General features: G+C 32.4%; 2 protein-coding genes across 2 annotated transcripts in view; one reads left to right on the top strand and one right to left on the bottom strand.

Moving 5' to 3' along the window:
• Positions 1 to 15831, top strand: part of LOC105317913 (RNA polymerase-associated protein CTR9 homolog) — a 35828-nt gene that overhangs the window by 7563 nt on the left and 12434 nt on the right. Inside the window, exon 16 of the mRNA XM_034482142.2 lies at positions 15341 to 15489. Coding sequence (XP_034338033.2) covers positions 15341 to 15489 — 149 coding nt within the window. The remainder of the gene's footprint in view (positions 1 to 15340; positions 15490 to 15831) is intronic.
• On the bottom strand, positions 1550 to 2934 carry LOC109617331 (uncharacterized). Its single transcript, XM_020063062.3, has one exon. The coding sequence runs from the start codon at positions 2828 to 2830 to the stop codon at positions 1688 to 1690; it is 1143 nt and encodes a 380-aa protein (XP_019918621.3). The 5' UTR covers positions 2831 to 2934; the 3' UTR covers positions 1550 to 1687.

The following is a 15831-nucleotide window of genomic DNA, read 5'->3' as shown; positions in this document are numbered from 1 at the left end:
CATAGATATCATGATGTATGTCTTTGAAGCATAAGTGTTGATGCAAGCAGATCCTTTAGAAAATATTGGACAGCAATGAAATCTTCGTTTAAAGAGAATGGGAAAGCAATATATTCACTAATACATGTGCTCAATCAAGTCATAATAAAGGGAGACTTCCCAGGTCAAATTTACCCAGCCACTCCTCCAAAGGGGCACAAGAATTCGTGGCTGGTTTGAAATAATACCAATTATTACATAAGTTGTATGCATGAAAGCAGTTAAAAGTTAGGCCAGACAGGGGTCAGCTTTTCTGTTTTTTCATCAAAATTTTCTCGTTGTGTAATATTCCTTATTTATGAAACATAAACAAGTGAGTAGAGGGGAAATTCCATTCATTAAAGTGTTCACAAGTTAAAATTTCCCACCGACAACAAGTTTGAACCGAAGCAGCAAGAATCGTTGATATTTGTCTTTTGATTGGTTGAGTTTTATGATAGGTTCTGAGTAGCTTACATTTGAGCAAGTCAATATTGACTCTACAATCAATTTGTTTATGATCTAAGGCATCGGCTTGTAAACATTTTCTCATCCATTTTTTGTGGAACTCTCATTTTACAACCTATGTCTTATTTCTATTGGGAAAGAAAAATAAATAAAAAATTCCTCGGCTCGCTTATGAGTGCTCAATATCTTATTGCCCACTGTGTAAATGGCTGAAACTAATACTTTTTGTGTGTTGTGAAAAGTGAAATTTTTAAACATGCATTCAAGTTAGACAGTCAATACTCATTCAACAAATTTTTTTTAAAAAATCATTAAAAAATTGAAGACAAAAAATTGAGTTTAGACAAAATGATTTATTATTGATTACCAGAATTTACCACCAGAAATGTCGGATCTGCTTTGATTTACTACTGCAGAATATTCTGTATGGAAATACTGGTACTTTGCTTTTGACATGCAAAACTTAGTGTTTTGTACAGAAGACAACTCTATCCATGAATCTGTTTAAAAATTGCTTTTGTTCACAAAATACTGTGTTCATGACTCCACATTTTTTAATGTCTGTGTGTAGAAGAAAAGATCATTTTTAGCATGTCCTTCCATGTTTCCTGTTAGTTTTCTTTTTGCTTTATGTCAGCAAGAACTAGTAAAAAAAATTAACGCATTGTATTATCTATAAGATTAACATTAACAGTCCCCAGGTTTCTATCAAAGTGGCTGCTTTGTGTCGGTAATGAACCATTGACTTTTTCCTACTCACTGCATTGTGTATGACAAGTTTTTGTTAGGACAATCAGTGCAGTGTTAACAGACCGGACCCGTTCGTTCCATTATCTTTAGCTGATTCTTACATTCAGAGTACAATAAAACAATTGATGATGAGATGGTTCTATTTAGTTTTAACAATGACTTATATTTTTAAGATTGAAAACCTGTGTTGAAGAAAAAAATCTTGATTTCACCAGTAAGCCAGTTTAACATTTTTATTCTCTTTCATTTTTTTTTCTCCCTATTTTTAAGCATGTTCATTTATGGAAAAAAAAGATCATTTTATATTTTCAGATTTTTAATTTTCATAACAAAATTCAACAAATAATGCAGTGTACAAATTTGGCAGCATTTGTATGTGAACAAATAAACATATACATAACAGCACTTCAGATTGTAACAATAACAACACAACATAAATTAGGAATCACTCTCAGTCTTCACTGTAACAGTCCATGTTCTTCAGGGCCAACTGTCGTTTCTTTTTGGCGATTTCGGTCAAGGTCCTCGTGTTATTGGAGCGGTTTCGTTTGTTGGCAAACCACTTCTTCACTTGTTCCGGGGTGATGTTCCCGGTGGTCGCCAGTTGCTCGATGGTGTCAATGTTGGGGTAGGGATGCTCTAGGTGATTGTCGTACCATTTCTCCATCAGTTGCACTGCCCGCTTGGACAGTAGAGGTCGTGGCTTGATTGGTCGACCGGAGAAGCTCATCTGTTCCGTTTTCTCCAGCAGCATCAGGCTCTGTTCTACTCGATCCATGATTTGATGGAGCTGGGAATCGTAGTGGAAGTTCATGGAGTACTTCACTTCACTGGGTAAATCCTTCTGCTGTATCGCACAGAATCTCTCTGTTTCTACCTCAGAGGCTTGATGATGGTAAAAGTTGGATAGGCTCTGAATGTCGTCGGGGAATGCAGGTAGCAGACTGTTGAAACGCTGTTGGAGCATCTGTTCTCTGGAAAACACATCACTGTTGGGCTGAGTTGTCAGGGCATCAAATAAGGACTGGGGAAGAGAAGTTTTCACTGTTGTACACTCATTGGCAAGGGCGGCTTGAAGGTCGTTGAAGAATGGGTTGTTGTATAAGGAGCTCTCTGGAGGAGGAGATCCAAGTAAATTGCTGAGGGAATCGTTGAATCGGGAGTCTCCAACAAAACTGTTGTTCTTGTTGACGGGTGTTACAGGCGCCATTGGTTGAGTACGCATTGTAGCAGGAGTTGATGATAGAGGTTGACAGTTGTTGGTTACTATGGAAACATCATTTTCTTCCGTGTCGAATTCCAGAACCTCAATGCTGGACAGAGCACTACGATGTCGGACGCGAAGCTTGTCCCCACACAGTAATACTTGGTCTTGAGATACGCCTGAATCGTCCAAGTCTGTCTTACAGGGGTCAAACACATCGGTCAGGTTGTCAAGGTCGTCGGTGAGGGAGGAGTCTTCAGAGTGGTCACTGAATATGGTGGTGGCAATGACCTCTGAGAGGTCAATCATGGGAGGCTGACCTGGACTCGGGGAGGTCTTCTCGGAATCAGACTCAATGTCATCAACGTAGTGATAGACTCGTAGATCCATTGTGCTCCAATCTCTTACACACGCAATCAATGATTAACTCAAGGTCAGGAGATTTGAACTTTGAAATCAAAGTGTCATGACCTGAGCTCTGGTGTCAGGGTTTTTGTTTGAGTAGGACCTGGCATCAGACAGAAGGAGGAAATTTCATTGGTCAGTTTCTAATTTTTGAAACTCAAAGTTGTAAATCTAAATGTTCATTGGTCTGTTGGACATAATTTGAGTTGCTCATCATTTGTGGGGTAATTAGTTTGTAGGTGTTAGGTTTAGACAATGCAGTAATTGTCTGCTCATGGTGTCCAGTTTGTTTTGATAATACCTGCTGTGTATAATTGTGTTTGCTTAACTCAGGCACACTTTGTAGATATGTTTTGATTACAATTATAAGACATGAGATCATTGATGATATTTTAAGAAACAATGTAAGAACATCATTTTAAAAAATGTGAAATAAAGTAAAAATTAAGATAAACTTTTGAACAAAATAATGGTATATTTTAAATCATTTAAATAAATGAAATCGCATATGTGTTAAACATTTAATGTAGCAAATCATTTTTTTTTTACTTTATAACATGAAGAAATATATGTAAACAAAAATTTATATTGTGTGTGTGACATGAGTACAGAAAATAGAGATTATTTGATTGATTCTGTAAAATGTCAATGTTATAAAAGTTCATTTTTTTTATCTTAATTAAAGATATATACTTCAAGATATTGCAGGCAGTAAAATATATGAGCTAGAATAAATTAATTTGAATAAAGATCTTCTCCGAATTTTACTCTTATTGATATATCTTTTCCAGATAACTTCAAAAATAAGTTTATTAAATGCATTTTACATATGTTTTCATATATTAGTCTTGGCCACAAAAATTGTGTGAGAAAACTGTTGATTTCTTATTAGAATATTTTTAGAATATAAAGAAAACTTTTAATTTAAAATTGTCCATATACCTTTGTGTGACAGCCATATCCTTGCTCATGCTTTTGGACATGTGTCAGAGAAATAGATAACCAAACAGCATGTATTTGTATTCTTGGCCTCGCAGTGCCTGATGTTGATGTAAATTATGAATAAAATAACTAATACGTTCAAATTCAAAAATTAATGACAAGTTCAAAACTGAAATGCAAGGCATGAAAATTGAGATCATTTTTCTCATTTGAATATGATACTTTGATAGTTGAATTTAAATGGTCTTAGTTTATTATCTATTTTTTTTTCTCCAAGACAAATTTTTTTTACCATACAAAGATTTCTTTTTTAGTATGCAAAGAGATTGCAAATTTTGCAAAAAACTTTTCACTTACTTAATAATAGTTTGTGCTCCAGATTATTGCAAAGAAATACATGTTTAAAATAATTTTATGTAAAGCTATTATAATGATTAAAATATTATGTCAAAATTTGTAAAAATTTTCACATAATTTTTTCACATTTATAAACAATTTCTGAATTTGCACATGTCTTCCATTGTGTTTTAAAAGATTCAAAACTTATTTTGCTGTCACCAGAAAATACAAAATGCTTTTAAAATTATTATTTAATTTTATTTATGTATTATGTTACCCAGATAAGGTCTTATTTTCATAACATCCAGCAAAAGAAAAGTGTAAAGTATATGTTATCAAATATATTTGTGATTATTAATAAACTGTAGTAAAGGCATTTCCTTGACTACTGGTAAGTAAGTAAATTATTTATTTCAGTGAACTTTGTTTCATTTACAATGAAAATAATACATTTACATAAATCAAACACCGGCTCCCATGAGCCATATAAAAGTCACATACTGTAGTCTAACACCAAATAATGCATGCACGAGAATTTACTTACTGATAATCTCTGATAATGACATTGGTGGGCAATGTACAGATTTAAAAGATTAAGATTTATTCATTAAACCAACATTAACAAATCATCAGTACAAAAATAAATTACCATTTTGGGTGTTGTATAAAATAAGGATAAGTTTGATTTCATTGTAAAAAAAGGTAATTTTTATATCTTTGTCTTTATACAAAATTAAATTAAAACTCAATTCTAATGTTAATATAAATGTAAATTTTTATATTAATAATTGTGTGCAATTTTATATCATATATTTATGTCACACCTGGGCTGCATACCAAATTATTCTTTCTTGTTTTTAATTAAGGAATAAGGAATCATTTTTTTTTCAGTATTATGAGGTGATGAAATACGTCCGGGAGTAATCAAATCTAATAAAACCCAAAGGGCTTTACGATAGATATTAGACACCTCATAATATTCAAAGAATGATTTCAGCAATTGTATGAATAAATATTAAAAATAGTCATTAATGAAATGTGTTGGACTATATGCATTACAAAATTGATTCGTAGTTTTATCAAAGACAAAGACTTTGGAAAATGTGGATATAGTTTTATAAACATTAGCCATGAGTATATGCTTTGAGGTAATAAAAGAAAACCCATAACAACGTTCAAAATGCCATTTTTTTAGTAGCTGTTTTTCAAGACTGACTGACCCTGTAAAATTTTGTGTGTGAAGTCAGATAAATGAAAAGAGCACCTGTAACAAGATATTATAGGATAAGTTTTTCATAATTTTGGATGTGAGTGGGGGTTGGGAGTGTTATTACTACAAAAACTGTATTGCATTTTCAATTGATATAAATTTGTGCGAAGATGTCTCTCTAATATTTTTTTAAATTTTGATCTGACCAAATTGATTTGGAAAAAGTGTTTGAAAGCAAAAAATATATGGTCTAATGAATCTTAGGATTTTAAGAAATTTCTTATAAATGCATCAGGTTGTTATATCAAAACAATATTCACAGGTATGGTTTTATTATACCCCCGCAAACGAAGTTTAGGGGGGTATATTGGTTTCACCCTGTCCGTCTGTCCGTCTGTCTGTAGACGCAACTTTGTCCCCCCTATAGAATTTTTTATTACTGCATGGAACAGTTTGAAAATTTGTACATATGTTGAACACCATCTGAAGATGTGCACCTGCAATTTTTTTTAAGATCAGACAAGATTTAATGATTTTATGACAGTTTTCATTTTCCTTATTCTATATATTGTACACTAATGTTGAAAAGTAAGGGAGGTAATCCTTACAGATTTTATTAATTAATTAATAGAAAACACTCTAAAATATATTTATATAAATACATCCAGATGGAGTTTTTTGTCTTTATGTCTTAATTAATAAAAAAGAAATTATTTTTTATATGTGTTCTATCAACTGACAATGCAAAATGATAAATTCTTAGGAGCTAATGAGAACATCAAAGACAAGTGTGGCTGAATTCATTTGTCCCAAGGGAGCCATTATCTGAGCCATGGTTCAGATGGAGCATGTGTTTAGGGGAAATTGATAATCTGTAAAGTGGGTGATGGTTTTGGGGCTATTTTAAAACTGTTTCATGTAAACCAAAAGGTCTATCATTATAAGGAAATAAATAATATAATTATTAATAAAGAAGTTAAACTATTTTTAGAGGTTGTTTAAATTTATTTGTCAAGTAAATTGATGAAGTGACCCTATTGGGCATTAATTTTAATGAAATTCAAAATTACTGATATGATTGTAGTGTTTTGGCAATTTTAAAATTGTTTGTAATATTAAATTTTCTTTTTTTACATATTTTTACATAGTATGGTAATTATGGTAATGTTTTGGGAGTTTATTAAATTTAACAAGTTCATCAAAGAAAATCATAGTCCTATGGGATCAATTTTCTGATATGGAGTTCCATTGTGCCATAGGAGAAAGTGAGGAAAATTTGAAACAACTAATTGCATCTGTCAAGACTCTTATTAGAAAGATATTGAAAGTTTTATCAACAGAAGAGCATTGCTTGGCCACCGGTATTTCTATTCACTGCAAAGGGAGGGGTTATTGTCATTTTGTTGGTTTTTCCTTAAATCAATTAAATTAAAAAAATATATCATCAAAAACATACATTTGTAAATGTATTGCTGTTATAGATATGTTTTTACAGTGAAATTCTGACAATTTTGATTTTAATTTTTCTTTGTTAACTTTTTTTTTTTTTTTTTACAATTCTAGAATTTTTTTTTTTTATGTGTTCCAAACCTTAATTATTATTCAATTCAATTATTTGTCCCATTTGAAATTAGCCTAGCGGGGGTATTAGTCCCATTAGGACAGTTCTAGTTTAGAATTAAATGTTTATTTACTGAATTTATTGAATAAAGAAAACAATCACCTAGTTATATACTTCTTACATTTAAATTAGATTTATAAGAGATACTTCTTTTAAAAAAGGCTTCATTTCTACAACAAAAAAATATGTTTTATCTACAGATTAAATCAAGATATTATTTTAGTACTATGCATTATTATCAGACATTTTATAAATTTGCAAAGAAATACATGTATTTATTTTATATTTTGGCAATTATATACATCTTATATAAGGAGAAGACTATCAAAGTTTTGAATTTTTTTTTAAATTCAGGTATCCACATAACATAATTCTTAGTCACACAATAAATTGTGTCCAACCCTTTTTGACTATGTGTCAATATAAAAAAAATTCAAATTCAATTTATATTCATAGCAAGATAATAATGGGATACAGATTATAGATGTATCCATGTGGTTTTTAAACAACATAGATCTAAACATCTCAGGCGCTCCTCTGTTTTGTCACATGTTATTGAACAGTGCTTGAACGCCTTCTTAAATTTCTTGGTCATTGTCATCAACTGAACCAGGCCTGACCATATACAAAGATTATAGTAATTCAAAAAGTATTTTCTTTTTCATATGCCCAACATTATGAAATCCTGTACATGTAATTACTTTTCGAGAAAAAGAATGTAACTTTATAGTTATTTATCATTTTGAATTTCTGTAATAAATCTCTAAATTATGAATTTTATATTTCCATTATCTCAATCTTTAGGTCCTTTTCTTTGGTTTGTGTTTTTTTCTATATTTATAATCAAAAGCCTATTCTTTTTTAATAATTTCCTTTCCCTTTGAAAAATTCTTAGTCAACGGTATTAATTATTTTATTATTAATATTAATTACTCAATTATGGTATTGCTTGATTAAAGACTTGCTTGAGTGGAAAGCAAATATAGCTGATTTTAATTTTCTCAAACAATTGAAGAATCAATTTTTTACTCAAAATAGAAAGAATCGGCCAGACAATGATCTCATTATAGAAGAAAAGAAACAGTCAATAAAGAAAAAAAGAATAACTCCTGGTTTCATAATTAACCACCTGTGTTTACAGCTACTGTTACACAGTGGGCATGATCTTATATGTTGTCAAAATATGAAGCTTAAGTTTGTTGAATAATTAATATTAGTACATGTAATTTGAATTATACAAGTTTATTCATCAATTGTCTGTTGATTTAAAAAAATTAAATGCAGAAGGATGTTATGACAATAATTGTCACACTAACACAAAGAAAATAGGGGGATAAGATAGCGCAAACGCCGATTCGGTTTAGTCGTAAAATACAATTTTGAATGAATTTTTTTTCATTAACATCTACTCAAATATATTATGATACAAGTTTGCAAAAGTACAGTTTCTAACTACATTAAGTTTTTGATATATTTATCAAATAATAAGAAAAAAAATATTGCCTTATATTTTAGTGCGAACCCACAACATAAAATCCCTAGTTATATACGGTTAGCTAAAGTCTGGTGCTCTAATCACTGAGCTACTTCAGACACAATAAAGTAGGCTGTTTAAATACTGTGTGTGACTTTGGCCAAGAATTTACGGACTTGTATTATTGATGATATGTTAAATATATATTGTTTTGAATAATTTTTAAGAAAATATCCGATTTATTGATATTTTAATTTTTCAGTATCTTATCCGTGTATAGGCATTTTACACCCAACTTTTTATAAAAGTGAAGAAAAAAAAAATTCAAAATGATTGTGATATTAATTTAATATTAATTTGATTTAAATTGTAATACCTTGTTAATAAATGTTTGGCACAGTATATTTGTTAAATAGATTGAAAATATGATATGATAATTAATTTCAACAAAATAAGAAATGGGCTTTGTGGACCCCCATCGGTTTGGACTGTTGGATTTTTAAAATATCATTTTTCTTCTAAGCAGTGTAAAAAAAAAAATTCCAGGTTTTTTTTTCTGCAAAGATGTGCTATACTATAACTTTGCATGCAACTTTAACTTAATTCATGAAGAAAAAAACAAATTCTTACTTTCTATCAGAAGAAATGATTTCTGTTTTGTGTTAATATATATATAGCAATTGAAATCTTTTTTGAACAAGATTACAAATATACAGTTCTGCTATATTAAAAGCCTATTAAAAATCTGCTCCATGTAAATATGACTAACAGAAATTTATAAACAAAAGTTGTTTTTTTCATAAAAATTGTAAATTGCAAGTTTACAATGAAATTGCAGCTTAATATTTTGTAACGACTATTATAATAGATAGATTAACAAACATATTATAACACTGCTACTTTAAAACTTGTTGAAGATATTGAGAATAACTAAATTCTATTTTCCGTAAGTAATTATTTAAATGCATCAAATTTGAAAAAAAAATTACTTTACTGGTAGTTTCTTCTTGGATGTAAATTTATCATTATTATTTTTTTATTCATTAATTTATAATGGTGTTAAAGGAAAACAAGTTTTTATTTTTTTAACAAATTTTGTTATTTTCTTCTAAGTTTTTTTTCTTCAATATAATATAATGTGATTTTAATATATAAAAATACTGAATATAATTTTCTAAAATATTTTAATAAATACATGTTTCTACATATAACTATTGATATATAATTAAGACATTTTCTGATCAATGATCTATAATAATATAAATATTCATTGTAAGCTAACTTCAGGCTAAGATATATGAACCATGCTTGAATTAATTTGCGTTGTAATCATTCAAACAAAGACTAAGACTGAAGTTTTCTAATTCTCATACAACTAAGGTCTTTCTAGTGCTTGTTATTTAGTTGAAATAAATTACCAAGGTTTATGAAGGTTTTTCTTGTCACTTGAAGTACTGATTGCGATTGTTGCGGGAACGGTTCCGTTTGTTGGCGAACCACTTCCTGACCTGTTCAACAGTAAGTCCACAATCTAATGCCAATCGAATTGTCTGATCTCGGGAAGGATACGGATTACTGATGTTATCCGTGAACCATCCGTCGAGAATCTTCACGGAACGCTTCGGTAAAAGTCGAGTTTTCCTGGCCTCCCCACAGCAAGAATCGAGCCCTCCCTCTGACCGGGCCTGAGAATCATCCTGTATCACTTGAATCCTCTCCAAAACCTGATTAATTATCTGTAGAAATTGTCCCTCAATATCGTCCATGCCGTTTGAGTCCATTGAGCAGGCCGTTGAAGATTCAAGTTTCTCTTTGTGATGTTTTTCCACAAAGGTTATCTGGTACTGATAGAACTCCATCAGTTGGCGGGATTTTTCTAAGTCGGTCTTTTCAAGTTCTTTCAGTTTCTTCATCATGTACTTTTCCTGTTTCCTGATGTGATACGACAAAGGCAGCTCCTCCGTTCTAGTTCTGTATTTCAGGTTTCTGGTTCTTGAGCGCTGAATGTCTTGGCACCGTGGATCAGAGTCATTCTCACATCCTTGGTAAGCACCCTCTCTGGGGTGATACCATTGATTTTTAGCACCTTCATCAGTCTCATGTGTTGAGTAGGTTGATTTTGAGCTTGCACCGGGTTCAGAGTAATAATGAAAAGCATCGTGATGATGAGGATGGGGCACAAACTGCGGCCAGGCCGGAAGATTGCCGTTCAACGGCACAAAGTTCTGATGCTGGTACCTGTTGTGATGGTGTTGATCGCTGTCCGATGGGTTGCTTGAAATGTTGAAGTCGGATGACCAATAAGGAGGGTCCGAGCTGTGAATTCCTCCTCGTTCGTAGGAATGAAACGCGCCGGTCTCAAATTGCCGGTGATGAGAAGTTGTGGGATGACTGTCTGACTCTTGAGGAAGAAAGCTCAATGAATGCCCCGATGAGAAGGGAAGTCCTGGGAGCATGTATGAGTGAGAGTTGGAGTAGGAGCTTCCCACGTCGTAGTGTCCGGCCGACTGCAGGGGATACATTGGCCAGCTCTGGTTGCCCGCATAGCTGGACGGAGTGATGAAGCTGGAGCTATGTGGGTACAAGTCGGCAGCATTGTTCTCCAGGGTCGGAAGTTTGAGTGGTAGACCTAAATGTGGCCGCCGGTTCTCCATGTCGAGTCTAACTGTAAGAGGTGCTTGCGCAGACAGATATGTCTGGTCGCTCATATGTTTGTCATTATAGTCGCTAGATATGCCCGCAACTGCTCTTGTTTTCAGCGTTATATGACAATTTACACTAAAGTCGGGTCCGTTCATAGTGCTCTTGGCGGAAAAAGTGGGAAAACTTTAAGTCCGCATCGCAGTGGAATTTCAGGGCCGTACCATGATACCTGGTTCAGAATGATTGGTTAATTGCACTCTGATACATAAAGTAACGTCCCAAGAAAGTCATTAGAGTCTTGTGTTTGCTGAAGCATTTTTTTGTATTATCAATATGGATGTATTGAAAGGGGGTTAGAGAAAAAAATTAATATTTTGTAGCGCTCTAAAGAATTCTTCCCTGAATACACTGTCAACATTGCAAGAAAGTGTAAAAATATCTTGAATGCGACAAATAATTACACGCAATATTAATTGAATTAATAAGAATAGATTACAGTGACAGGCCATTGTATGATTATGAAATGTTTATTTAAATATTGCAAGGCCAACCTAGTGCTATCATATTCAGAGTTAAAAGGTCAATATGAACGCACCGTATGCCTTCTATCTGGGTCTCTTTTGATCTTATTGTCTGGTTCATGTTTTGAAGTTTCCTGTATTGTCAGGCTAAATTTGGATACTAAAGCCCGTCAGTAAAGCGGTAATAGAATTTTGATCGATTTGATATGCATGGGGTAGATTAATTTATCGTTTTAAGATTTTCGGTATCCTATGTTTGTTTTGTTTTTTCTCTTTCGATACTCATTAACTTGAGAAATTAAAAAGTATACCGGAGTTTTATGCAGGTGTCGGGTCAGTTTGTTCTATACGATGTCATCTTCTCTCAAGCATTGACAAAATTTGATAAATCTTTGTGAGAAAAAACACTACTTTGGCATCTTTAACACGTTTGAAAGTTTGTTTCAATAGTTCACGATAACAGTTTATTCTGCGTAATATCGGCAAAGGTACCAGATCACTTCATATTAAAAACCGTTAGATTGAAATTGATGCCTGAACAATGTTGAAGTATCTTTGATAAAAGCTTTTATGGGTATATTGGCGGGGCTTACCATTGATTTATCTAAGCCGCGGGATTATACTGGATGTTCCAGATCTCTTTTTCTGAGTGTTTCTGACAAAGATGACAATAGTTTTTTATGCCTATAGTTTCTCAAGTGACCAATTAAAAAGTTTCAAGTCATATACTTGTTACGCTTAAAGCTTGTAAATTTGTGAGGTTTTATTTTCAATGTTTAGCGAGGCAAAGCAGACTTTGGTAAAAGCGTTATTTTTGGGGGTATTATGCATAATCCCAAAATCTGAATGAATGCATATGGCTTGAAACAATTGCAAAGGGTAATGGATGTTGGTTGCCCAAAAAACTTACTTTTGCAATTGGTTTAATTATTAATTTTAATATTTTTGCATTAATTTTTTTTTCACTTTTAGATGTTAAGTGAACATTGTACTTTTCCATTGGTTGCCTAGCTGTCTGTTGTCCAATCAATCCCTGTAAACATTTTTGTTGAGTTTCTTGCAAAATAAAACCCCAACACTCATTGGTCATAAGAAGCAGATGGTCCAAAATTGATTTTAAATCAAAGGCTACTCAATGAAAATGCATATTAAGGTTCCATGTATCTATTCCATACTCAAAGGATGCACAATTGATTTAGTAGCTAGGTTACGATACTGGGTTTTTTGTTTGTTTGTTTTTTTTTGGCTCACTTGAAATAATAGGTGGCAATAAACGCCATTATATGAAATGGACAATTGAACAGATTTGAAGATCTTGCGAAAATTCAATCATGGAGACTTAAAGTACCTTCTGTTTACCTGCCATTCTGATGACTAGAAGGTGCATCTAGAAAATTTCCTTCTTTTCTTAATATCTTTTCAGTTAGATAAAACTTATCATGATATTTAATACACAAGACGATGGCTAAAGCTTGCCATACCCACATTACTGGTCTCTCAGCAGATGCAAAAGTTTTGCCTCTCAATTAATAAGAAATATGTTTGTTATTTTTTTGTGACATTGTTTTTTAGCACATTTTCTGCAATTGAATATTTTGCTGTGAAAAATATACTGGTATTACAAAATTCAGTAAAAAATCACATCTGTAGAAAATCCAATTCTATGGTACCTCAAATTCATAAAAGAAGCAGTAAAGATTTGATACAAGTATAGTGCTGTATTTTAAAGAACTCTGGTATGGTCATATGATGTTGCATTTTCTCCTAGGTTCCAGAAATTGAGTTCTTAGTAGAGTGGAGACAATTACTAATTAAAATCCAGCGTAAGGCTTTTGAAACAGTGAGGGTAAAAGCTGTGAAAGTAGTGGCAATTGGAAATGAAAATTAGTTTTGTAAATGAAGTATCTTTGTGTATGCGAAGAGAAGTGTATAACATTGCGGGGTCTTTGATAGCTTTGTTCCTGATGTGTATGTAATCTTTGGAAAACTAACAAATGAACAAAGAAAGTAATATATCGGATGCATTCTGTGTAAATCGTGCTTTGAGATACTGAATATAAGTATTCTGCTTCGAGATCACGTCAACAAAAGCAGTGGTGTGACTTTACTAAGAGCTGCACGAAATAACCTTTTGTTGAGCAAAGCTTCAAATCGGCGATATTATGACAAATTACGCGAGTAGAGAGAGATGGGCATGCCCTCCCAAAGCCTTTAGAGCGAACATCTAGTGCAAAGGCTAAGTGTGGCCCAATGTTACACATTTGGATTTCATTTCATTATTCCAAATAAATACAGTGCAAACAGTTTGCAAATGATCTTGCGGGCAATGAATATCCATATTTGAAGGCAATTAGAAAGACTTTTTTGATTTGGCCCTTTAGACCGTTTAAAAGTAATATTTTCCAATCGATCGCATTGGATTATTATTGCCAAACCATCAATTACCCCTTTTTTTGCTATTTACCGCTAGGTGGAAAATTTGTGTGGTAGAAATCCAATTTTTTCTTTTTCATTTTCTATTTTAGATTTAAAAAAAGAAATTCAATTATTCCATTTCATTTGTGAAAAAAAATAAGTCGAATCAAAAGAAACATTTGAAAACCTGAATATTGACATTCCCGAACATAGAAACCAGTAAAGAATCCTAATTCAACAGAAAACTTTGTTCGGATCACAAATGAAGTTTAGGAAAAAAGCCACACATTGAATTGTATGTTTTAAAGAGAAGCCACGTTCATTTAAACATTGAATGCAAAGTAAGCCCCGCCTTCTCCTTTAAGCAACAATAGTGAAGATACTTGATTTGTACAGATATTGATATGAAGTATTTTTCGACAAGTCATATGCACTTGGTTGCTTCACATAGTTTTGGCCAGGCTTATTACTTTGAAGTGTGCTTACCTTAGAAATGTAAATGTTTACTAACAGCTTGGGCTTTGAAAAAACCTTTTATGACCCTGTATGCTTAGTTACAATGAAATCTCCTCCAGATCATTTAAAAAGTTGAAATTAATAACGTAATCGTAATTAGAGATGAATAAATAAATGCTGTTCATTGTTTACTGAATCTGTGGAGAAGAATATTCGGAGGCTAATTATACGGTGTGAACCGGTACAAGGATAAGTGTTCACTGGCTAGTCCAAAAGTGAAGTACATGTTTAAGTTCAAAGTTTTCCTTTTCCGGGGCAGTTGAGAGACTGTGAGAAATTTTAACTGCATGCAAATAGTCACAGTCTGAGTGCATTTGCTTCGCTGAGATTTGATTGGCTGATTTTTTAAATGTATCCCCGTATGTTATTTTTGGGTAACACCCATCAAGGAGGTTTTGTGATAAACGAGGTTCGGGTAAACTAAAAGAGGTTTTAGTAGAATTACATACATTGTATGTGATAAAAGCTCAGTATTACAGTTTATACTTTATGAAATTAATAAATATGTCTTATGTGTTATCGGTTATCAATTAGAAAAAATATGTGTCAAAGTATATTATCCTCACTATTGTATCTTTACCCTGAAAATTTAAGTGTAAATTTGTCTGTGCTCTTAATGTCAAACAAGCTCAAATTGATCAGTGTCTCACTTTGCCAACAAGATAGTTAGTAAAAAGTGAGACATAAAGCCCCAAAATAAAGCATGTGTCTCAGTTTAATGCCTGTTTAAAATGTTTTATCCAAGTTTTCATTATTGTACATTGATATAAGTGGTGGAACTTTTTTTGAACTGTTGGTCCTGTTTTATTTGCAGGCTGTGTTTTGGCTCACAAGGGCTGCATTAACGAGGCTCGAGACGTGTTCGCCCAGGTTCGTGAGGCCACAGCTGACTTCTGTGATGTCTGGCTCAACATTGCCCATATCTATGTGGAGCAGAAGCAATACGTCGCCGCAGTACAAATGGTAGTCCTCTAACAGTTCTTGCATATTGCAAAAATTTGTCATTATAATAAAACAGGTGTCAATTTAAAAATTAAATTTATAGTAACACTCTGGCTCAAATATAGCATGCTTGAATATGTCATACCATTTATATACTAGCTGGTATCCTTTTTTCACATTTTATTTTTTGCTGATTATGATATCTTAATAATATTTAAATTTAATAAAAATAACATGTCTATATAGGCATTTTGAATTGTGTCTTACATGTCCTAAATAAATTTCTTTTGCGAACAAAAAAAAATAAATTTATGGTACAGTTGGTATTTCATTTTTGCAAAGTTTGCAACATGAAAAAAAAGA

This window comes from Magallana gigas, chromosome 5 (genome assembly GCF_963853765.1).
Source record: "Magallana gigas chromosome 5, xbMagGiga1.1, whole genome shotgun sequence".
Taxonomy (NCBI): domain Eukaryota; kingdom Metazoa; phylum Mollusca; class Bivalvia; order Ostreida; family Ostreidae; genus Magallana; species Magallana gigas.
This window is presented reverse-complemented; position numbering and strand designations above follow the sequence as displayed.